Genomic DNA, 27,300 nt, shown 5'->3' with positions numbered 1-27,300 from the left:
TCCTATATATAACCACACCTAAATACTTAAATTTATTGACAGCTGACAACTTACCGAAAATTTATTTTAGAAATAAACATGGTTTTGTTAACTACTAGATCGACGAAGCATACGAACTGTACCACTACTACCCTATCCTTTCATCAATCTTCTATTATAACTGCAATTTGAGCCAAGTCCATTCTGAGAATACGCTTCGTTCGGTACAATAGGTACAGACTAGTTAGAAGTTCGAAAGTTTGCTTTTGTGTTTGAATACTAAATACAATATTATGTTTTGTTTGAGCTATGAGTTCAGATTTACCTATTTCCATTGTTTTAAGACGCTTATTTTCAAGACACAGCTATATAAAAGAGAGGTAATCTAATACCTGAAAATGAATGAAACACAAATTTAATTCTAGGTAACATAGGTATATTTTATACAGATCAATTGTATCCTAACCACATATTGTACTTGTTACTTCTTCTTAACTTAAATTTTTTTTTGTACGTTTGAAATTCTAATTCAAACGTAATAAACATACCTAAAAAGGACGAGTGGCAAATGGAAATGTCACTTACTTATTGCATCTAGCCTTTCAGAATTTCGCTTCAGTCAGTATTTGCAGCTCTCTTAAACAGCTTGTTTTTGACTAAAAATAATAATTTCAATAGACAGGTAGGTACAAAGACTGAAAGTTTACGAAATTTTCCATAAAACCATTTTCAAGCAAGATTGTGTTTTAAGGCGATGTTATTTCATATTAAAACTAGACCAGTTGCTTCTAATGAAAGTCCTTGCATTAGAAGAATATCACTATCGTTGTTGTGGTCTAGGACCGTAACACATAAGAGTAAGGGTTTAGGAAAGTTATTCGGAAAAGTGTTTAGAGAAAAAAATATACACCTACCATAAAAAGCAGTCGTATGCGTCCCTTGTGGTTAGTAAAAATGTTTTTTCAATTATGATGATATTGTGTGAACAGGTGCCAAGAAATGCATAGTGAAGGAGATTCCCAAAGCCAATATTACAACGGAGGCCCAAGCCAAAAAGGAAGACCCAGAAAGAGAAAAGTAGCTCAAGGTTCCCCAGAAGATATGCAAGTTCAAACGATGCGAATGGCTAGTACAGCATTAGGTAAGCAAATTATTATTTTTCATGGAAGCCAAGCCGCCCTCTGCGAATTTTATCTTTATTAAGCGAATGTTCTTTATTACTACTGTAAATGTAATTAAAATTACCAGCCCCTTAATTATTTTCCTCGTCTGACTCGGAAAACGCTCACATAGAGCCTTTACCTTTCCTCACTTCGCTATATCGTAAAAGATGCCTTCACTTCTACCCGCTTCTCTTTGAAAGTTAGCTGTGAAGGTCCGATAGAGGCTTACGTAAAGCTTTCTCAAGTAGCTTTAGGAAGTACTCTGTACATCAGAGCCCAATGGCATTGAACGCTTGTCCAAGAATATACATTACATATTCCATAGAATAGGATGCTCGCATAAAATTTAGCAAAAACCTCAGAAGGGAAAGTACGAGGACGGATTCCCCGCGCGGGCGTCCCAGATGTCAATTCACCCCGGCGTGGCTGTAATCACAACTAATGAATAGACGACACGCTCTAAAAACTGTTCTCGTCTCCCTTTCGCACGCGGAAGCTTCGTAAGCTGGAGAAGGAAAAATGTGGTTGGATATGTTGGACCCATTGGTGAGGTCGGCCGTCTGTATTATTCTTTATGGCGTCGAAATGCGAGGCACTCATTGAGGTGAATTCAGGTTGTGTGACTTCTCGACCCGATTAATCATAGCGCTCGCGCTAGTCTGAATGGAGTATAGAATAACACTTCGTTGTTTTTGTTTTACTCGCTCTTTATTAATACTTATCGATACGTTGTGTTTTCAGTGTAAACACAAAATTTGCTTGCTTTCTGTTCTCCTACGGATTTTCTTTTTTCTCACACTATTTCAAAGCAGTGCAGGAAAAATTAATAATATCGTTACTGTGATGAGTTGTACGCATTAATATTTATGAACGAGATGTGTAAAAAACCTAATTGAAAATAAATCATAATAAATACTGGTACCAGTTTCAATATATATTGATAAGGTATTTACGAGGTTACAAAAACGTAGAACTTACTATACTATCTACGTCTAAATTTTGTTGGCAACATAATATAATCCAATCTGACACGGTGTCAACCCTACATGCATACACTTTTAGTTACATGCACTGTCGACCCTAAAGTTCTTCTGTATAAGTCAAAGTGAAAGTCAAAGTCAAATATATCTTTATTCAAGTAGGCCGGCCCATAAGTGGCACTTTTGATGCGTACATTACATGAGAATTACACACATTTCCTCAGTTCCTCATTCTTAAATACTACATTGGTTTTCACGTGTTTAACATTTGGTAAAGTGAATTTTATACACTTGGTTTTTTTCCGTTAGGTAGATACCGCACCTAGTATGATAGTAAACGATCAAAATCGTAATGCACCCATGAACCCGAAACACAATCCGAATTAGCTGTTGACTTATTGAACCATAAGTTTTAAGCTGAGAAGTTAATTCGAGCTTGCATTTCTGATAAGTGAACTACCATCTCTGGATACGTTCGGATATAGGTAATAAGATCTAATATTAATCTTTGTGAATACCGATGTACTAAAGTCTACAAGTTCATATTTAGCTATACAAACGTGGTTTAATGGGTAGGGGCATGAATCTTTGTTTTACATAATATGTAGTAATTTTCCACCTCTCTTGCTAAAGATTACAATTTAGAGTGGAATCGTACCAGTGTCTACATTTATCTAAGTTCTAATCGAAGACTCCTTGAATATAAGCTCATCCGAAACCCTACCCGTCAGCCTTGCAGTTTACAGTCTGTAAAGGGGTCGATACACGGAGAAATCCGACGATATTACCTTCGATGTAGGTGTTAGGGCACAATACCTACATCGCAGGTAATATCGTCCGTTAAAATATTGTGCACAATACAGGTGAAAGCTACTTATCTAAAGTATATGATCATCTATTACTAAACAAAATTAAATTTAAAACGAAATTTAACTACTTCAATATCTACGATCTTTTGTAAGCCACTACAAGTTATCAATTAGTGTTTTCCCGCCAAGCAATCCGCCGTGTTGGCAAACACGGCCACTAGAGACGCGCGCGTGACATCGATAATGGGAACTAAGCACTCTTGAAAGCGTTCCGTGACTTATCGATAATCGAAATATTGATCATTGAAAAGTCACTAGGGTGACTTCGATCTTAAAAATATTTTAATATTTTGTGTATTAGTTTAAAGCTCTCAGTGAAGTAAGTAAACAGGTGGGTGATAGATATTTCATACCTTAGTTCTTTAATTGCACTATATCGGTACCTTGTTTTTGCGAAGTCGATATAATACTATGATAAATAAATTAACATACCCACGTAACTTACAACAAAACAGATCTCAATATTCTGATATGAACTGTTAAACACAAAATGAAATGAAATATATAATTAATTTCTTAAAAAAGTAATGGAACTGGCATCGCGTGGATTGACATTCTGTTGCTTATCTTTTACTCAATCGCGAACAAAGTGATAAATGTAAACCATATGCTCTGGTAATAAGATCAAATTTTCATTGTTGAATAGTTTCAAAAAAAGTTATCATACACTATGCCAAGCGGCACTTTAGTAATGCCGATAAAAGCGGTTTTTTAGATGTCAGTAAACATAAATAAGCGTTATAATGCTTTAATTTAAAACACTTGATTAAAGATTTTGGTCATCGATACAAACTGTTCTAATTTAAAGACGAGATATGGGTTTTATATGGTTTTATTATGATCGAACGGTCCCTCGCGACTTCGTCCGCATAAGCGCAAGCTTCAAAGATAGTCATATATTTTTTCGGACTGTTTTTTAAATTCGCTCGATAAACCAAACAAACTCAAAAGATTTATAAAATTATAGCTGACCCATATGCACATTACATACACATACCATGTCAATTTGGCTATAGTACCAGATTTCACATAAGTGAATGAAATGATTATGATTGAATAAATAATGTTTATTTTTATTGGTCAAAACTTATCTATGGGTACTATATTAGATGTAATTTTAGTTATTAAAATTAAGCTTATTGTGCTATACTCCGTGAACAGCAGGAGAATCTGTATGGTGTAATTTATAATTTCTTCAATCTGTATACTCCACACCAACGCACTTTTTGTATCCTCAGATGTTGACTTAACAATGAATAATTGTTAACAATGTTCCTATAATGTTTGAAGAAATTATAAATTACACCATACATATATATTCTCCTGCTTTTCGTGGAGTAAGTATAGCAAATTAAGCTCAATGTTCATAATGTATCAAGGGATTCCGCAAGGTAACGCCTGCTTCTATTAGATATGATGAGTTAGTTATCAGGCACAATCTATAGTCCCGAGTATTATATCTTAAGAAGCAAAAAAGCTCTCTTTATACCTTTTTAATTTGTATGAAGGTGTCGATGTGAGGTATTCATAAAAGAGATGTTCAGATGATTAGCCTAGCACACATTCGTTTAGTTTAAGTTTTACATTAGGTAATCTATCCGCTCGTTTCAAAAGCTATGTTAAACGCTTGAAATGAGAACCGTGTTTAAGAAACATCAAAGTTCATAGTTCATCTGTAAGACCGTTCAACTTCTTCGCATTGACACATTCCAGAATCGCTTCCTTTTGGGATAGATTACGTTGCTCTAATTAATGATATTATGCGGGTAATGTACGAGCACTTAGATGTCGCCTTCGTCCGGCAGTAGTTTGAAACAGCATTAGTGTGAATTGGAAATTAACGTTTTTAGAATTATTTATTATTTTCTAAATCATTTATTGATTTTCATTTATCTTTTAAATTTTTCAACTTCTCCGCTTGCGGAAATTTTGATTGCCAATGCAACTGGAGGTAAGAGCTCCAAAGTGAGGAACCTCTTTACGATACGTGCCGGTTCAAGGACTATTACCTTTTGTATCCGACCCTTGATCCAACAACCAAGCGAAAGCTTCTCAAAATACCACATGGCGGTAATGTCGTGAGCAAGGTGCAAGTATTTAGATACTTTTTCCTTTTCAGCTGTCACCAGATTATCGTCATGTCGAGTAGTAATGTCAACAATTATTACACGGCGCGCGGACCGATCGACTAGCAATATATCAATCAGGTGTAATAAACCTACCTGTCAGTAATAATCGTTCGATTCCAGTAGAGCAAATAGAGCTTTTTTCAAGATCTGAGGCCAGGTCCGACCTACCTAATTATAGTTAGGCATGAATTATTTTGGCTAATTGATTATGTCTGCAAATTTGCCTTTAGCAAGATGAGAACACCCGGAAACTGAGAGACTCCCTAGGGCGATGACACGCTCATGATATATTATATCGAGCCATCTTTCATAATATGTTTTCGGTAGTTTTTCGTCTTGATAACTTCGACCATAATTGCAAAGACAAAACCCTCGGTTTCCCAAATAGGTCACCGAATTGTGCCCAAGATTAAGATGCGATGCGATCTACATAATACGAGAATAATCAAGGTTTGCAGGTTTGCAAACATTATGCGAGCGACTAAGCAATTTATTGTTACGGTACGATGTTGCGTGGAAACCGATTAGTCGTATATGGCCTGTATAAGACTGCACTGAGATTTACCACCAGGTTAGATTAGGTACAGTCGAAGGCTATCTTAAGCAATACAAAATGTTTGAATACACTACACTTACTACTCGTATTTCAAACATAACATAACCATTACAAAACAATGAAAAGACACCAAAACGATACTAGCAATCAGCACGTAACATGTTTATTACTATTGATTCATATTTATTATATTTCCTTTATTTTATAACCCCTGTAGAACATTATACAGTACAGTTATCCTTGTTTTTGAGGGACGCTTTTATTCCAGTAGGGACTGATATAGGCTATTGATAACATGTAGCCATGTACAGGTATTTGTTGTAGCAAGAAAATGATTAATAAGTTCTTCGACCACCATAACGAAGGCGTCCGCTTTTCTTTCGAAACGGAAGAATTAAAATAAAAAGAAATAAGTAATGTGTCTAACATTTAATTATGCAAATAAAACACACATTTGATAAAAGTAATAAAAGCAAGTTAACATACAACATTAACGGCATTAATCATTACGATTCCATCGCCACTGAGTTTAATTAAAAATTAATGATCAGCTTAAAGAGCCGCCAAACAATCTGTTCCATAAAAACAAAATTTGAATTAGTAAACATGGGCGATCGTTTGAAATGGGCCCCCCCTCGTAAATAAATGGTTCTATCGCCGACCTAAATATACCAAGAGGTCACCTGTCGTACGTAAAAAAATTTAGAAGGTATATCCCAAACTTTCTTTTTAAATTAGTTTTATCTTGTCTTGTCAATGGAGGATGTTTGATTTCGACAGGGCAAATCAGTCATTGTCGGTTCACGATTGCCGATGTCGTTACCTATTAGAGGTCTAAATTTATGTTTTTCATATCCACGGAGAATTCTTTCATACAATTAAGTGTCGGGATTCGTTACCAAACCCACCAACTTGCCGAAGCAGAGTGGGAGAATCAGGCATCTGTCTTATGTTCTTGTTAATTATTTAACCTTATATAAAGAGTCTCCAGTTGTTACTTAAGTAGCCGCAATCAACATTGATAGAATAGAAAAATGTAAACATCTAATCCCTTTGAAATTGCTTAAAAGTGTATGTGAATGGCACATAATTGCAAGTTCCCATATTTTTTACAGATCCTATAGGCATGAAAATATGATAAAATTTACGTTAAACAATTTTAAATACACATATGGTGGGCACTTCAGGTATAATTAGCTAATATACAAATGGGTTCAAATACAAGGAATACTTCAAAGTAGTTAAAAGGGATTAAGACCCGATACTGCATGCAGAACTCAAAGTTCTCATTTCCTCCTGAACTGTAAGTTCTGGAGACTGTGGCGGTCATGACCGTCTTTTTCATGGTTGCTTACGCCCGACTTCTTATAATTACAATTATTGTTGTATATAAATACAATTATTGTCGTAAAACAAATACGTGAAAATTTTTGCTTCCTGAAAACGAAGAGGAAAATACGCTTCTAACACATTACCTACTCATTTCTGTCGTGAGGGAAAAATGTATGAGAGTCCATTGTTAACGTGTTAAGTGGGAGAAAGAAGTGATTGTTTGTGCCTTTTTTATGTAATTTCATAACATCACCTTAGTAACAAATAAATTCGTCGTAAACAACTTTTTTAATGGTGTTTCCTGGTAGGAGGTCGAGGTCAGTCACATTTCAGTATGCACGTATTACTTTCATCGTACTTGTGTACTTTTTTATTTGCAATTGTATTTAGATTTATTATTATAAAAAAGTCTTAATTTTTTAATTAAAATTCAATTTTTTTTTATCAACACGACGAAAATTTCTTAAGCCGTAAATAAAATTATGAAATAATGGAACTATGAGGTCTATCAAACTGTATAAAGTATAATAAGGTATAGTCCGGACAGTTGCGAAATTAGAATAATTTCTTCTTTTATTTTTCTCTTAAGTATAAAACACTACGTACCGATAATTGAGATGCTTGAAATTTAAAAATGGAACGCTCCTGTACTTTTAAAAAACATAAAGGTAGGATTTATTAGAAAAGAGAACTAGATAGATAATTTGCTCCATTAAAAAAAAAAAAAAAAATGCGCAATCATTTTGCTGCAACGCTTCCCGCGCTAAATTTTTAAAGCCACATTTGCGAACATTTGATTGATATGTTCTAATAAGATTTTAAATTTGGTTTGACCGAATATTTAAGTTTAAAACGGTTACAATCAGGCTAGGACACTCGGAAAGGTAAATTCTTCTTCTTAGTCGTTTCAGTCTTGACAGACTGGTCGTGGTCGTCATCTGGGTGTTGTGGCTCGCTTGGCAATACTTCGCCACTCTTCTCTAACGGTTGCCTTTCTTGCGCATTCATGTAGTAGATAGTTATATGCTGAATAGTTTTTCTTAATCCCAAAAATTATTGAGTGTTTCACGTATCACTTAGTAGGGTTTTTTTAGTTAAATAATTTGTAAGCTAATAAATTTGATTAAAACTTAAGGCTTTCTTGTAATATAAGGGATTTGTTATAGGTATAATAATTAATTCTCGATTTCAAGAGAGCTCAAATCTACGGCCTAAAATGCGCGAGTTTTGTCTTTTTTATTGACTACAAGTTTCCCTTCACTACAATTTCACCTGGTAAATGATGACGCATATAACAGGCTAACCTATAAGAGGTACGGCAGCCCTTACCCTTGCTCGGTTATAGGGCAACATCGTACCGGAACTCTTAGTCGTTTGACACGTCACACCCATACAAGACCAGAGAAAATGCAGATACCCGGGCCCTCCCACTTTAGGGCCACAGCGCTGACCACTGCGCTAAAGAGATTTTCCTGGGTCTTTTTATTTGTGAATTGGGATTATACTAGTACTACAAGTAATTAAAATATAATATGCTTCAACGGTGAAGGAAAACATCGAGAGGAAACCTGCATGCCTGAGAGTTCTACATTATGTTCTCAAAAGTGTATGGAGTCCACCAGTCCGGACTGGAGCAGCGTGGTTAACGCCTTAACCCCCTTTTCATTGTGGGAGGAGATCCGTGTCCAGTAGCGGGTTGGTAGTGGGTTCATATGATGATGATGATAATGAATCTGTACCTAGTCATAATGATATCTCGGCCATGCCAATGGCATGGCACTGCTTAATTATCCCGACGAGTGACTCAGTGACAAACCAGCTATACCTACCATGGAGTTAGAATATACTTAAACTCTTTGGGCTGTCAAATTAGCTGTCAAATTAGCTGTCAAACCCCTTATTATTTAATCATACATCTTTAATAATTATAATCCAAGGAACAATCGTATAGTATATCGATGAATGAATCAAACAAAAAAAACAGCGTTGTTTGAATTTGTCATGGCAGGGCCTAGCAAATCAATCAATGGAAAATAAAAATAAATCTCCGATCATCCATGAGAGCAACCAAAGAGATCCATCCCCTTTACATACTTAGTTATGTTTATGAAGCAAATATAAAGTATCTTGCCAATTCTTTTTAGTGCGACATATATGCCGAATAAGAAACTATCGGGATCGCAGTACCGATAGTTCGGGTAATGCTGTCTCCATCTTGGGCTTCCCTATAAGTCTAATATTTTACTGCTGGACACAAGTCTCCTTTATTTTCTTTATTTTTTATTCCACCACAAGTTAGCTCTTAACTGCAATCTCACCAATGTAAAAAATTAACAGGCTTAGTTAGAGGGGTATAGCTATAGAGCGATTATGTTAAACCCCTGACCTCTAATTGGTTTCTACGCGTACCGGAACGCTGAACCGCGTAGTGGAATATCTTTGTTGGTAGTGGCAACTAGCCAACGAAGTCTCCTACCTTCTCCCGAAGTTGGACACCACCAATTTTCCAACTCCGGGCTGTTACTGAGATTTTTAACAAAGAAGCCCTCGAGAATTTGGACAGAAGAATCTTGGCCCGACCCGGGAATCTAAAGCAAGATGTCATGATTCTGTTGAACAAGCTAAACACAACACATAACTACAGCTAATCACTAAAGTATTAGGTATTGTGGATTATTATATTATGAAGCGTTAGCCCGCGACTTCGTCCGCGTTCCTTTTCAAAATAAAAAGTATATAGGTATGCTAAGCCTAAAAATCATAACCCGTTGTAGCTAACGTTGCTGCGTGAACAATGGGCAAACAAACTTTAAATGTTGGTACTCATAATAGGCATCAGTATGAGATTCGTACCCGCATTTAAAAAAGTAAAATCGAATGTCGACTGAATTTAGTTATTAAAATGAACCACGCCGCATAGGTTAGTTTACCCACTTAGGGTAAACGATTACCATCAGATGTTGTGATAATAATCGGAACCGAACGCGCTCTACGAAGCAACCGGTGTAACCCGTAATTAATTATGTACCTACCTACTTCAATCATTCAGTCGGTCAGTTCCCGCATTTATTTACCAACATATAATGTTGCTAGAAGGAGCTTACATACTTAATAGTACTTAGTAGCGACTACACTTTCGGGGGGCCCAGTTTGAATCCCAGCATGCACTTCTAACTTTTGTAAGTTATGTGCGTTTTAAGTAATTACAAATATCACTTGCTTCGACGCTGAAGGAAAACATTGTGAGGAAACCTGCATGCCTGAGAGTTCTATATAATGTTCTCAAAGGTATGTGGAGTCCACCAATCCGCAATGGGTCAGCGTGGTGGACTACGGCCTTAACCCCTTCTCAATGTGGGAGGAGACCCATGCCCTGTAGTGAAACGGTAATGGGTCGATATGATGATGATGATGAATATTGCTAGCACAGTATTAAGTGCCGGAATAAAGAATACCTCAGCCATAGACTTCAGGATGCAAGGTACCTACTATGGGTTTAGTGGTTAAGCCAGTTAACAAATGAAGATACCTACACACTTTAATCCCATAGTATCAACTAACCAATAAAAAATGACGCATACCTAAACCGTAATCGAATTCATTTCTGGGGGAAAAGTAATAAATCGTGCATGTTCAAAGACTGAGGCCCTTATACCAAATCAGATTGGACATTTATTTATATAATATATTTTGCAATAATTAAAAGGTTTATATTTAAGTTTACCCTGTAACTTAGTACGATAAATGAGCTAACTATTTCGTAATAACAACCGACTTATAAAATTTACATAAGTTAGTGACATCTACATATCGTCTGCAAAAAGTACATTAGTAATTTGTGGGATTGAGTATATGCTTATAATATGATTCCTAAAATAACTTTGGACCTTCCAATGCATAAGTTAAAATAATGTGTTGAAACTCATTTGTTTAACCGTGGTTACTATACGATTGATACATTTCTTAATGTGAAACTGATTGGAAGCATAGGCATAAAAAATCTAAAAATGTATACTATAACATGTTGTTGAAAAAGAGCAGCTGATTCTTGCCGGTTCTTCTCTGTAGTTCTTCTCTTCATGTCTCTAGGACTAACGGTTTAGGATGTGTGTTAATTTTTCAGTCATATTTCACTCCTTTTTTTCTTTTACTCCTTTTGGGTTAGAATTTCCAAAAAGTATGATACACATACTTAATTATTTTAAACTTAGATCCAAAGTACCAAGTTTCTTGGATTCTCAGATTCAGATCAGATTTTTTTTAAATCCTTTTTTAGTGCGCGTTTACAAAATAACCATTTATTAGTCAGTCAGTACTTGAACATTATATAGATAGAAAGAAGATAGAAAAAATCATAAGAATCGCGTTCTGCTTGACTCCTTTTTCTGTCGAAAACATTTTTCTTTTTACGCAAACAAAATCGCGGGCAACAACTAGTATAATTCTATTTTTAGACCCATCAAATAAGATTAGTTTAGAGACTTGTTTACACACATACTTACATCGGATGTGACGTATAACTTCAATGTCAAAAGGATTTAGGGCCCTTCCCTTATCAGAAAGAAAATTAAAGAATTTATTAAAAGTGCATGTCGGATAAACTGTCAGTACTCGACACCTACGACTACTTATTTATTACTCAATACAGACTACCAACAACTTTATTGGCCGAGTGTCCTCAGATAGATGAACACAGATAACCGGCATTCCGGTCAGGCGGCTTTGGCCAAAAGAGCCGACCGAATCTGATTACTAATTTAAAAAAAAATACCAATCACCAATTTTTTACCTAGCTAGCGATGAAGCCATATTTTGAGAGTATTTCCTTCCTCTTTCATACGCCTCTTAGTGATCCCACCAATTTCCTGACTTTAAATTACTGAGAACATTAACAGAAAAACCCACTACTTTAGTTGTAACCCAATACCTAAAACTAGTTTTGAAAAAGCCAATATAGTGCATGAATATTTGGCATAAAGATTTTATTCCAAACTATCAAGAAATCCTGAGCTACAGCGTATGACCAGCTTTCACAGTCGAAAACAGAACTACTAAGATAACATGCGAAACCCTACCTACCCTTGGCTGCTCGCCTAGCGCTCTCCTAGGCTGCTCGCCAAGCGTACCCCTTGGCTGCTCGCCTAGCGCACCCATTAGGATAGCACTTGGCAAACAGATAAAAAAATTATTAAAGTGTGTTTATTCTTATAAATTCTGCATAAATTTATATTTAAATTGCGCGGTTGAACCTAAATACAATCATGTAAGACATTTTAAAAACCTAAAAGTAATTACAAAGCGTACGATTTAAATGTTAGTATTCAAATATTATTTCGTACATTTCAATTTGTTAATGTCAAACAATATATGTATTAGTCAAACTTCTTTAAAAATTATGTTGATTCAACACAAGTGAGTGGCTTGTTGCCGATGTATTTCTAGCTTTATACTGTGACAATTGACATACTTTGATTTCCGATGAACTGTTTGATAACTACCGAAGGTCTGGATGGATATAAAATATGTAGGTACCCGAACTGGCAGCTTTCCTTTCACATCAATATCGTTTTACAAGGTCTACCAAAATTTTATTTATGTTTTTGTTACAAGTGACATAAGTTAGCGAAATAGAACTTAATAATTATTTAGTTTTGGTTCGTCCACCTACCGTTGATAGTTGCTGATAGATATTCTCATTTTTATGATGAGGAATTTCAAAACGTTAGGATTATTTGTTCACAACTTTCATGTACAGTGCACAGAACATTTTTTTTGTCTAGTGGGAGGCTTCGGCCGGGGTTACCCTACCCTTCCGACAAATACTGATCCAGCTCCATTATCTTCAAAATATTTTTAATGAATCTTTGCTATTATTTCACTACTTACACCATTTTAATTTTTTTAACAAAGTATAGTTACCGTTGCTAAAAAAGATAATAAATTAGAAATTGATAAAAAAAAAATCGCTTCAACTCTAACCACGTACCACAAACCTCGGCGCCTATCTGTGCAATAAAACACGTATTCCTGCATGGCTCCTTTATTTTTTTACAACCAATCGTTAATATCGAAGCTTTTACGACCGCGATGCTTTATTACCGGGTTTTAGAGAGAAAAAACGGTTTCGAGTAAAGTCGGTAACATGTTAATTCTGTCAATAAAATCTAGTTATTTAATGGTGAGAGCAACCGCTCGCGATAACAGAGTCGTTAGTCTTTCTCCAAACAAACATGCCGGTTTGTTTTGATGTTCCAAGATACTCTTTGATATCGACAACATGGCCTGCTTATTCAAAGTGTAAATAAAAACTGAAATAATGTTTCAGACGGTTTAGAGGTACTTTATGTACTGTCTCTGCGACTTATCTCTGAAACAGAATTTCCATAGTTTTTACTGAAAGAAATCAGATACAGCCCTAACATCACATGCAAAAGTAAAATCAAGTGACTCCTGCCACATTATTAGGTAGGCTAGGCGTCGCGTTGCGTAGGTACTACACACGTGTCGATCTTTTATCTTCAATAAGTAAACACTGATAATGTTTTGAATTAGTTAGTATGAAAAAATAAATATACTTCTTTTGATTTAAAATATTAACAGGCTGATTTCTTATGAAATATACTTATGCACCCTTCAACAGTATTTCGTAATTCCGTTACACAACGTGTGGAGTAAGTACTCAAGTAATACCTGCTCCAAACATCATTTGGAGCATGTATTACTTGAGTTGTTATATTCTTGTCCATCCCGTGCCTAGGAGAGCAAGTTAAGCTGTTGTTCCCGGCTATTATAAACATCATTATGTTAGCCGGGAACGGGCTATTATAAACATAATTTTTTAAGTAGGCCAAGTTTATATTATAAACACTTTTGAAACGTGAAGCAAGTCTGTTTGTAATGACACAACCACCGGTTCGGAAGGCAGATTCCACTGAGAAGAGCCGGCCAGAAAACTCAGCAGATTGCTCTTGTTCAACATCATTTTAAAGTTCACAATCTTTTAATTTTTCTATTTTACAAGAGATGAGAGCGGAGTCTGCTTCCAAGCTGCCTTGTTGTTAAGAAATTCATCAGTCGTATAGTAACCAAGATTAATTAAATGTGTCTTAACACATTGTTTTAACGTATGCATTGATAGGTCCAAAATAACCTTGAGAATGATATGATATGAATTGATTTTTTGAATTTGATAACAGTTAACACATAACACACATAAAAATCCTACAATTTGTTTAGTGACATAATATATAATTATGCAATATCATCACTTATTTATGCAAACACTCTGATTCTCCGTGGAATATTAACTACGGAAATTTTTTTCGTAAATACACATAAATCTTTATTCAATATCTTGATTTTTCCGTCCGAACTGTGGTGAAGGCTACAATAAAAATGTAATCAAATACAACGAGTATAGTAGAACTCTTCTTCGATAATACCACCTTACATTGGTAAAGAAAATTTGCCTAGTGAAAATAGCGTTCCGGTACGATGTCGCGTAGAAATCGATTATGGGTTTAATGTAAAGGGCTAACCTGGTATGGCCCTACTAGGTTAGCCCTTTACCATCTGAGAGGGTATCATCAGTTTACAGCAGGAGAGATTGCAATCAAGGGCTAACTTGTACCTAGTAGATTAAAAAAAAACATAATTGCTATAATCTTGTACTGTACTAGCTACAGTACCTAAGTTCTAAAACTATATCAAGAGTAAGGACCGTTAAGATATCAAAAAACAACTGGCTAAGCAAAATTGACTCAAGCCAATACCGGATGGATAAAATCAAGTTTCAGCTGTAGGTATGAGTACTTAAATTGGACACTTGCCTTCCCAATTCAGAGTCCGATAAAGAATCGGTGCGGCACGATGCAAAAACTAGTAGCCTCTCAAATATGGGTTAGAATAATCAGCACGCCCTGGTAACTGGTTAAATAAAGGAACACACCTTTCAGAGAAGTGCTCATTATAGACGTGTATTGCAGATTGTGATGTCTAGAATGATAATCATTTTTTGCACAATACGCATATTTATAGAATTTATAGAGGTCGCAATCATATTTCAGGGGCGAAACAACTGGCTAAAAAAAAGGGGTACCAACCTACTAATGAACTGAAATAAATCAATAATTAACTATTTTCAAATTAAGTAGATTTTACTGTTTGCAGTCTGACGGCTGATTTTTACGAAACCGTGCTAGTTAGTAGTAATACGAACCCCAACACCCGTATTCTGTCCTCTGATATATGTTCTGCACCCATTATTGTCTAAATTCATTGAGGTATAGATAGATAGATAGATAAATTCTTTATTGCACACAATTTATAATATAAATTGAAAACATAAATATAAGAAGAATAACAATGCGCAAAGGCGGTCTTATCGCTTTAAGCGATCTCCTCCAGACAACCCTTAATGAAAGAAGAACAGGAGTATGGAAACGGGATAGTGCAATTTTAAAAATAAATAACATAAACTACATCTACTATATATAACAATAATACATAAACAGCTAATACAAATACAAATAATACAGAAATAAATACATACACATATAAACATATATATATATATATATATATATATATACACATATATAAATATATTAGTTTATGACTCCGTAGATAAATAATATTCTTTTAAACGACTTTTGAAGATGCTTAATGATTTAGACTGTCTTATGTCTCTTGGCAATCCATTCCAGAGTATAACCACCTTGACTGTAAAAGAATTTCCATACGCATACGAGTGACAGGCAGGAACATGCAACCTGTTGTCATCCTTAGCCCTCAAATAGCACTGAACATTGCTACCAAGAAAGTTGAATCGCTCTTTTAAATATGGTGGCGTCTGAGGATAAAATAAAATAGAATATAAAAGACAAAGAGCGTGCAAGTTCCTACGTGATCGAATAATCCAGTTTAGATCCAGTTTAACCGAGAACGATACTCGGACACATGATCAAACTTACGTATACCAAAGATAAACCGTATACATACGTTCTGCAGCCTCTCCAGTTTATCGAGCATGGTCTCTGATAAATCCAAGTAGCAAATATCAGCATAGTCTAAAATAGGTAATAGAAGAGAATTAGCTAAGAGAATTTTAGTTTTTAACGGTAGAAACTTCTTCCACCGTCTCAAGTATCCAACAGCGGCAAAAATTTTGCGACTCATTTCAGAAACTTGAGGTACCCAAGACATTGTATTGTCCAAAATTAGCCCAAGGTCTCTGACTGCACTGTTCCAAGGTATAACAGTACCTTCAAATAGAACAGGTGGTAACCTGTTATATGATAGAGAGGAAAGGAAATAAGACGTGCCTATTATAGTTACTTGATATTTACTTGGATTTACTTGGAGACCAAATGACCGACACCAAGCCGCAATTTTATTTAAATCAGTATTAATATTATCAATGGCAACGGCAAGATTATCAATAGCCGCCAATACATAAAACTGCAAATCATCAGCGTAAAAATGATAGGACGAAGATAAAACAGATGACACTGAGTTTATAAAAATTGAAAATAGAAGCGGAGAGAGAACACCACCCTGAGGTACTCCGGAAAGAAGTGGAAGAAAGGAAGATAGTTTACTGTCCGAACGAATACATTGCTGACGATTACATAAGTAAGACCGGAACCAGTTGACAACGTGAGGTGAAATGCTGACTGTCTTTAGAACAGCCAAAAGTAGATCAAAGTCTACGTTGTTAAACGCATTACTGAAATCTAAGAGAACTAATACGGTAAGGAGTTTATTGTCGACAGCGAAACGAATATCATCGCAGACCTTGATCAAGGCTGTTGTTGTGCTATGACCACGACGAAAACCGGACTGGAGGGGGATTAAAATATCATATCTGGTAAGATAGAGGCTAAGTTGATGATGGACAATACGTTCGAGAACTTTAGACAGAAACGGAAGAATGGAAATAGGCCGAAAGTTTGAAGGATTTACAGGGTTATGAACTTTAGGAATAGGAACTACATATGCTTTACACCACACGGTGGGAAATGCAGCTGAAGTAAGTGATGAGTTCAGTATGTGAGACAATACTGGCAAAACACCGTCAAGCGCTGCAATTATCATTCTCCTACTTATCCCATCAACCCCAGTCGCATCAGATTTAATAGCAAAAATATGCTTCTTAACTTCATCGACGGTTGTATCACTGAACTGGAATTCAGGTCTCTCGTGTGTAGGCAATGAGTAAAGATAAGCGTCCCTTGTTTAATTAGCGCATTGAATGAACATTTGGCTATAAAGTGTTTGTTAAGGCTCTCCAAGTCAATGCTTTGCGAATCTTGCTGACGCTGACGACCGATTCCCAGTGAAGCCAGAAATTTCCAAGCTTTGTCGGCATTTTTTTGATCCACTGATGAGTGAATATATTCACGCTGAGCATCTCGACAAATTCTGCTACACCGATTCCGTAGCTTTTTATATTTTGTCCGGTTGGCATCTGTCGGATTTAACTTATATTTACTTTTTGCTTTATTGCGTTTGGACATAAGCAGCTTGATGTCATTAGTGAGCCATGGTGCAGGAAGGTGCTTAATTTTGATTGGCCGGAGCGGAGCGTGTATATCAAAAAGTTGGGTCAAAAGTGAATTAAATATATTAAGCTTATCATCTACAGAAGGCGTGTCAAAAACAATATCCCAGTCAATATTATTAAGATCTTCCATAAATTTATCATTATTAAAATTACGAAAACTACGACGCATAACAATAGTCGGTTTTGCCTTAGGAGGACGAATTATTCTAAAGGAAACATAGACCAAATCATGATAAGAAAAAGCCTCCGCCGGCAGTTGTCCATGTGCGTCTACAAGATTTGGAGAAGAAACAATCATGAGATCTAATTGGGAAGGAAAACAGTTGGGGAAAAAATGAGTAGCATGCGTAGGTAATATTTCAAGATTAGAGCTGTTAATAATAGACAATAGACGTTTCGAACGATAGTCATTTTTAATAAGGCACGTATTAAAGTCACCCATAATGATAGAGTGGTCCACTGTTGTTAAATACTCTTCAAGTATAGTCTCTAAAGTATCAAAATAATCAATATGAAGCGAGGGACTATAAAAAACCCCAAGTAGAAGTTTTTTTTGACCACTTTGAACCTCAATTAGTATGTGTTCAGATGATTCAGAGTATAAAGACGGGGACTTATTTAAAATACGAAAAGGAATGTGACAACGTAGGTAAATGGCGACACCACCCCCTCCCTTGCCTGTTCGATCATTTTTAATGAGATGGTAGCCAGGCAAAGAATAGGAAGTTGATGGAAGGCAAGGTTTCAAAAACGACTCCGACACCAAGATTGCATGAATTGCTTTGTTATCAAACGTAGATAAAAAATCTGAATAGTGCGAGGGAATGCTCTGCGCATTGATATGAACTACATTAAAATTTTTAGGGAATGGTGTGAACGTATTGTCTAAAACAGAGCCAAGTGGTACATCTGTGCTATGGAAGCTGTCGCTGGATAAAGAGGAGCCTGTACAATAAACACCCTCACTATCTGAGTTATTGTTAGAAGAAGTCATACTTATAATAATTATGCTTAATATAATAAAAAAAAAAAGAATATGTATATATAAAATAAAATACAATATTACAATAAATATATATATATATATACGAAAAAAAATAAAAAAATATATGAAGTTTACAAGCGAAAAAAAGGAAAAAAAAAACAAATAAGTACTCTTCCATTCACCAGCAAGTCTAATAGGAAATCGCTTAAATCACATTAAATTATCAAACACTAATAAATGTATGTTCTAATCGGCGGTTCTTATACATATTTGCATATAAATACAGCCACAAACGCATCTAATTAAAAAATATCAAAATACTCATACAGAAAAAAAAAAATAAACAAAAACTAATTAAATTAATAAAAAAAAAAATAGAATAAAATAAAAGAGAAAAAGAACAAGAAATTATTTGTAAATCAAAAAAAAATAAAAAAATAAACTAAACAAGAAAATCAAAAAAGAAAAACCAAAATATTAAAAATAAAAAAAACTAATAGCTACACAATCAATATTTAAATTAATATGAGCGGTTAGTAATGGTACGCGATCGAACAAACCACAACTTAATGCTCTGCGGTAATGTTTGTATACTCTTTGCTTTAAACGCAAACTGGATTGCAAAATCAAAACGTTTAGCTCGTCCTTGTCTGTGGTTGGAAATTGACAAAAACACAAGATTGACATTGAACATTGTTGTGACTTGTGAATACAAAATGAAAATTGAAATAAAATTTATTGAGGGTACAATAGTCGAAAAAGAGGTTATGTCAGGTAACTAAACGAGACTATAATTATTTAAGTACCTACACCAGTGCAAAATCAGCAAAGCAGGCAGAGGTATGCCGGTAACTAGGTCGCATTATCGATACATCCAAGTAAATATTTTATGATTTAAATTCGTTATTATAATGCATATAACAAAAACCTTTTCAAAATAAACTTAAACGATTAAACAATAAACGGAAGTTTTTAGTTTTTGGGCAGTTCCTCACAACCGACAGTAAATTAACGAAACGAGGTTTCTGATATTTAATTATAAATAATTAGACGTTCTTGCACCGGTGCGCGACCACAACCACCCAGGGGTTCGGGGCGAGAAATTAATAAATTATGCCACCGGGCCTTTGTAACCGACCGTCGCGTCGATACGATATCATCAGGATCTTTCAATTATTTTAACATTTATCATCCCCTGTTATTTGCCTAGACAGCTATGTAACTATTGGAGGCGTTATCACACTATCAAATCACTTTCACGTATTATAAATGTAACTTCTAGTAGAAATGTTAGTTTGTGAAGATATTTTACGACGGTACGCGAAGATTTTTTACGTCGAAATACTTTACTGAATAGTGTTAAGCATAATCAGTCATTATTTTGTCGGAAGTATACACCAATTGATTCGGAACACAGAAATAAACAGTGGAATTATTGTTCCTAGATATAGTGAACCATGTGGAGTTACAAAGGTTCTAGCGTGTTTGTAAGGCGTACATGATTATAAAACTACTAGATTCAGGAATTTGTGTTGATATTCGAACCCAGAACTGCTATTATCTAGCACCTAGCACTATATTAGCGCAGTTAAAAGACGTGATTTATTTTTATTATTAAAATAATATTTAAGGACCAAGTAAATGACCCATCTGATGCGTCAGAGTTAGAGATCATTCCAGTTAGTTAATTCCAGCGTTAGACCGAAGCATAGTTAACATATTATATGGTTTGCTCGATGTCGTCTCCATTAGTCCAGCCGTTTACAGGACATTGAGTTGTAAACAATACAGGCTGTGCACGAATACATGACTGGATAACTATTGGGAATAAACGATCCAGGCGACCCCACACAAATTGGATGGACTTCATTGTATTACACTGCCGAGGCAGTTACTGGATCAAATTGCTCACTGGTCATTGTACTCAGAAAGCAAATTTTGCCTAACTGTACTTAATTTTTTGTAAGTAAATTTTGACATACAAGGTTATATCAGAAATCATGGTTGTATTCAAATCATATTCAACGAAATGTGATGAGGGTGAAATAGGAACTATATTGTTTAACTAGATGTAGGAAAAAAAAACTCAAATATCCACTAATATTATAAACGGGAAAGTGTGTTTGTTTAACCTTACTTTACTTCATAACTAAGCGTGACCAATCGACTTAATTTTTGGCATTTTGAGTTAGTTGCAAGGACGGAGAGTAACATAGTCTACTTTTTATCAAACTCCAACAAAAGGTTCCCAAGGGCTTTGTAAAGAACCGTAACAAACGCGGACGAAGAACGCGGGTTACAGCTAGTAAGAAATAAATGTATTGAAGTTCTTCTATTTACCTACTCTATCTAAATATTTCTTATTAATAATTTATTCCGTATTGTTTGTTTGGTTTTAAGGTAAATAAACAAAATTCATTTGATTGTACAGTATATGTGTGTGTGGGTAGCAGTGATAGCCCAGTGAGTAGAAGCTCGAATTCACTTTCGGGGGGCCGAGTTCGAATCCCAGCACGCACCTCTAACTTTTTAGTGCGTTTTAAGTAATCAAAATATCACTTGCTGCAATGGTGAAGGAAAACATCGTGAGGAAACCTGCATGCCTGAGAATTCTCCATAATGTTCTCAAAAGGTGTGTGGAGTCCACTGTGGACTAGGCCTTAACCCCTTTTCCGTTAATGGGTTGATGTGATGATACAGAGTATGAACGAAAATGATTATTAGAAATGTTGAACAAGAGTGTATGAACGTTTTAACTATTGGAAATGTTTAGTTGGTTCACCTACATTCTCGTATTTATTTGTCTGGAATTCAAGAGCAAAAAGTTTGAAATCGATGCAATTTGTCTTTGACCACAACCGGATCTGCAATCAAAGGCAGCATCAGTCCGTGGTCTTCCTGTCACCAACAATAGAAAAACCGTAGGATGTGGCCGAGACCGGTGACTGGGGCGGTGAATTTTTTACGTATTTATGTTTAACAACTTGCGCACGAATTTAGGCACTGAAAGACTTTGTTTTTTATAGGCTCGCGACGTCGACCGCATAATATTTTATATTCCTGTGCGATAAAACTTTCACGCTGTGATGTATTATATGCTCGTGCCCATAACGTAATTTTTTATACTTTAGGGGGAAATTCCCCAGTTATTGGTTTATTATTATTACTCGTATGATAAATTTTAACTATAATTATTATTATTAGATTTTCCATAAAATCCAAATCGTAAATCATAATTTGAGATAATGATAAGTTGAAGTGAGTGCGTCTGGACTTTTATTTTTAAACACGTCTCTAGAAATCGAGAAAGTTTGAAGTATTTTAAAGAAGTAGTTATTCAAAATCGAAGTGAGGATGGGTAAAAGGCGTAAATAGGACGTCTTTATTTATACTGCTATGTTAATATACCTATCTGCAACAAACGGACGCACAAAATAGGCACGTAGATACTCTTCCGTGACGATGTATGGATCTTTTCAGAAATACTCCACCGAGGTGATCTGTCGTCCTCAATGGAATCGCTGGCTTACGACTCCTCGGTGGCTTCACCGGGTAGCGTCTCGAGTCATAATCAACGCACAAAGCGCATGCGCACCAGCTTTAAGCATCACCAGCTTCGCACAATGAAGTCTTACTTTGCAATCAATCAGAACCCCGACGCGAAGGATCTCAAGCAATTGGCTCAAAAGACTGGTCTATCTAAAAGGGTTTTGCAGGTCAGTGCATATTTACAGGCTTATGATGAACGGACCTTCTAGCAGAGCGAGCTCTCTCCTCAAAAAATCCGACGCGCTATCAAAATTAATTCGTGTCTTGTTGGTTTATATATTTTTAAATAATAACTACATACACTATAAAAAAACAGTTACTACATTTAGTATATTTTCTTTAAATGAGCCTTTTGAAGATATAAATAAAAACAAAAATCTACTCAATATATGGAAACGTTGAACTGTTTTTTGAGCCTTTGAATAATGCAGACAAACTTTATAGACTTCAAAAAGTATCGCAAACTAAAATGATCGTTTTTTATTACAAAAATAGAAATCTTTTTATAGTGTTAATTTTTTTAGGTTTGGTTTCAAAACGCCAGAGCAAAATGGCGCCGAAACATGATGAGACAAGAGTCTAACCAACACGGATCTATGATGAATGGTAACCCAGGCCATTCAGCAAATGGTTCACTAGTTGGAGGTGTCCCTCCCCCAAGTGTACCCGGCACGCTGATCTTATCAGAATCACTACAAGCTTTAGATGATCTAAGATCACACACTCCCCACCCGTTGAGCTATAATGAAATGTACTGACACTTAAGAGACGCACGGATGCAACAGCCAATAATGGAAAATGGCTTCCAGTGCCCCTAGTGTGTAACTTATTATAAACAAAATTTACATTCAACAATCATCAATAACAGTCCCCAGCAGGACTAAAGGCCTCTCCGAACGGGAGGGTCTTCTCATAACCACCAAGCTGGACAGACGGGCTGCTGATGGCAATAGATAGTAGTAGCGCCAAAGAAGCTGCTGTCCGTTCTCCGTTACATTCCCTTAGTCCTCTCGTATGACACCTGCGAGAAGAGGAGGGACCAACTGTATGCTGATCTGTCAACTTTGCCGTTTTGACACATAAAATGACAGATTAACGTGGATATGAGTTTACGTTTAAATTTACACTGAGGCGGCTAGACTTTGAAGTTCGTGATATACATATGAAGGATATTATGTTTCATTTGCTATATAATCCACGACAACTAGACAAATTATGTAATTTGTAATTTCTTTGGAACTTTTGACCATTATGAAATGTTGGTTTAGAGCATTTATCTGCTTTAACATAATCTGGGTGTTACCTAGGGGGAGGATGGGTTTTTATGTCAATCAGTAATAACTCATACACATAAAAACCCACCCACAACAGATATATAATATAATAAAAAATAAAATCCTGTATCTAAATTTTGTGCAGTAAAGGACGAGGTTTGTATAATTATATAACATATATAAAATATAGCCTATGTTACTAATTCTCTGGGAATGAAGTTTTCGCGAAGATTTAGAAAGAGTTTAAGCGAAGATTTTTCTAAAACGGTAAAGTTGTTTTTTTTTAATATAAAATCTTTCGTTTCCACACAGTGACCACACAGATTTCTCAAAATACGCTCTCTACGCACGTTTCGCTTGTAATCTGAAGCTTCCTCAGGACATATTGACTTCACGACGCCCAATTGCTTTAGCATGTAAGCATGTCTGTGTGGTGTTGTGGTGGAATAAAGATGTTATAAATTACATCATACAGATTGAGCCAGTTGTCACAGATTTTCTAATTTTCTGATTAACCTTGCTAGCTACATCGCTCGAGTAATATCCAGTAACCTCGCACTATATCTAGTACGTTAAATTGATGTAGTAAACTGGAATGGGTAACAGCTCTCACATATAATTTTAAATATGACAACCAAATGATTTTATACTTTAGCTTAATTAAAATAGTTTGTTTGTTATATTGACATTCCACTAACCTATACCTATTATAATATATTGATGTAGAATATATCGATTTTAAAGTAGATGTTGTGAGAATTAGCTTAAGTGATATTGTGGTAAAAAGTCTGTAAAAATAGTTTGTGATTAGAGTTACGGTGTAAATTATTATAATGTTATTAGTACCATTAATTCTCATCTAAACTTCTCATTATTTGCTTTTTCCGATTATTATTTATGAGTACATCATAGTATAGGTATATCTACCCATGATTATTTAGAAAATACAGAAGCTGAAACTTTACAATAACTTTAAGCCGTGTGTAAAATGGATCAAATAATTGATTTCGCGATTATTGTTCGTACTATTGATTTATGTCTGTTTGTCTGTTAGTCAATCTGCGTGTGAAGGATATTTTTTAACTAGGTATTTAATAAGGGTTGTTGGAGATAGACAACGGTATTCCAATGGACGTCAAATGTTTCGTAATTTTTTCTCTTAAAAATATTTTGAAGGGCTATATATAGATAAATATATATATTTATACTTATTTATGAGAACAATAACGACAAATTTTTACGTAGACCTTTAACGTAGTTACATGCGCTGATGAACGGGTGAATACAAATTCCCCTTGCACCCACTGGTGGGAGAACCCGGTGAGTGTAATTATTTAGTTAATAAGTTTAGGGACATCCGTTTTCTTTCATTCTAAGTATTAACGATAATGCATTATATTAATCTTCTATAAAATATTTGATCGCTAGGTTACTTTAAGAAGTGATACTAGTCAGTTTAGTTTCGTATTTGTAAACGAAATATAGAATGTAGATTAATAAGTAAAGTATGCCTAATGTTATTGTACCATTTATTAAGTGAATTTCCGTCAAAGTTTAAAGACCCGCAGGTAAAATATTATGCATGCCAGCGCATGGGTATGATAAATATCTAATGAGAACCATTAATATGCTAAATTTTTTAATTTAGTCAAGCGTGATATTTTAAAACTGAATCAATCAAAGCCAACATTTTTTTGAGTCGCAGAGAGAGTTTGTCGAGATTTTTTATTTTAATTGACTCAAACAAACGCAAATTTCGACCAACTTTACAGGAGGATGGAGGGGTGGGATAGTATTACTGTCTACAAGTTCTCGTCATTATAATTTATGGACATTGATGCTATGCATAAAGTGAGTTATATCAAATTTCATACTATTGTGCTTAAACAATACAAAAATAACTATAGATAATACTAGCTAGCATAGACTAGTTTTATATTCCTAAAAACGTCTACTAATAACTTAGTGTTTACTGAGTCTATTTATTTATTTATATATTAGTTCGTTTTCCTAACGTAACTTTTCGTAACCTGTCACCATACAAATTCGATAAAACACGTTCGACAAAAATATGATACACACTCTGTGTATCATATTTTTGTTACAAAACAACGCAAACAACAAATATCTGTGCAAAAGCAATATTATTATATTGATTTTGTACAGATATGCCTAATATTTATATATTTACGCATAGCAGTGATCTGGTTTTTTAAATACTTTTACCCTGCTCCGTGTTTCGTACAATATGGATTTGTAAATCTTCAATATTTATTATAAAAATAATAAATAAATTACAAGCCTCGAATTCATCGGTAAACAATTTACGAATAGTACAGCGTGTGGTTTAAAACATTTTTGAAATTTTAGGATCTAGGGCTCACGATCCAGTTAGGAGTTTTAATTTCGAGAAAAAGGCAAACCGCCGAATCTTCATGGATGGGCGTTCGGCAAGCTTAGTAACATCTATTAATCCTAAATATCTAAGTACCAAAGTCTTCGAACAGTGCGTGATGCCAGTGATGACTCAAAAATCTGAATCGTGGTAGCTTACTATGGGCCTCATAAGACGGCTTAGAGTAACTCAGCGGGCGATGGAGGATGGATGGACGTTGGGATTCCAAGGTGCTTGTATGGCGACCGACGGCACAAAATGAGCTGTACGACTCTTAACATACACTACAAGTACTTCGCTTCACGAAATGACCAGGACGACTGATTGATGTGGATGGAAAACATGTTCTATATTTTTAGAAGCATTGACTAATTTAAGTCTTGAAATTCTTATGGAGGTCTGGGGAAGGTTTAAACATTGAGAAAACAAGTAAAATCCTTATGTACATGCTTATCCCCTTACACCTCCTAAACAGCTGTACCGATGCTGATAAACGTTTGTTTGTATAATACAATGGGTTTTTGGTGTTAGTTTTAAAGTTTAATTAGACCAAGTAGTGGCGCTGCTTTACCGGGTAGGACGATGTCTGCCTGGTCCGTTAGTATTTGAATAATTGCATACCAATGAATTCGGAAGGGTTTTACATTAAGTATGTGAATTAAATAAGTATTGGCATACATATTTGGATTTGGATTGTAATACTTTGCCAATGGGTTACAACTCATAGGGTTTTCAGTAGGTAAATACAGTATACTGAAGTATAGGATATAAGAATGCTAAAACGTGCGCGAGTGTGCCATGCCATGTGACCTCATATTCAATTTTCTTCCCCCATTATTAAGGTACTGCTTTATTGAGTTCATGGAACTTAAACTTTTTTTACTTGATAGTAAAAAAAACGTGTGTGTACTTATTTACACTCGTTAGAAGTTATACTCCTTTGGCGTAATGAGATAAAAATTGAAAATCTTTTCAAAAATTTTATCTCTCGCCTTATTCTACTGTTTGTAGAAAAAGGTATTTAATACATTGAAAGTTTTATTATAACGCAATATCAATTAGTTAAATAAAGTTTATTTAAGTATCACAAAAAAAATATTTCTATATAATTAAAGAAAGAACATTAAAAACATAATTAAATTTGGAATACTATTAGACTCATTATCGGACAACCAACATTAAAATTTGAGATTTAAGTACAATTGAATCACCCTAATGCGCCCGCGGACTTTGAAAATTGAAAGTGTACACTGTCAAACCGTATAGCTAACTTCAGTTCGTTTTGTGACACGGCGTGCGCGCGCGCATCGTTAAAATTAATTCTCATAATTTTTCCCTAACGCGCCAAGAGAAGTATAACTTCAAAAATTATATGTTATCCTTGATCATATTCCGAAAGAATGTCTAAGTTATCTTAAAGTAAAATAAAAAATATTATATTTTTGTACTCTCAATTGAGTATTTCGGTAGTTTTAAAATATTTAATCGCTAACTTTAAGTGTTATTGGAGTTATTACGCAGTGTA

General features: G+C 35.1%; 1 protein-coding gene across 1 annotated transcript in view; it reads left to right on the top strand.

Annotated features, from left to right (window-relative positions):
* Positions 1-24,068, top strand: part of LOC120636558 (LIM/homeobox protein Lhx2-like) — a 57,622-nt gene extending 33,554 nt beyond the window's left edge. Inside the window, exons 5-7 of the mRNA XM_039908094.1 lie at positions 969-1,120; positions 22,038-22,273; positions 22,631-24,068. Coding sequence (XP_039764028.1) covers positions 969-1,120; positions 22,038-22,273; positions 22,631-22,864 — 622 coding nt within the window. The 3' untranslated portion in view covers positions 22,865-24,068. The remainder of the gene's footprint in view (positions 1-968; positions 1,121-22,037; positions 22,274-22,630) is intronic.
* The last annotated feature ends 3,232 nt before the right edge of the window (positions 24,069-27,300 follow it).

This window comes from Pararge aegeria, chromosome Z, assembly GCF_905163445.1.
Source record: "Pararge aegeria chromosome Z, ilParAegt1.1, whole genome shotgun sequence".
Lineage (NCBI taxonomy): Eukaryota > Metazoa > Arthropoda > Insecta > Lepidoptera > Nymphalidae > Pararge > Pararge aegeria.
Note: the sequence above shows the minus strand (reverse complement) of the source record. Positions and strands in the feature narration are given on the sequence as shown.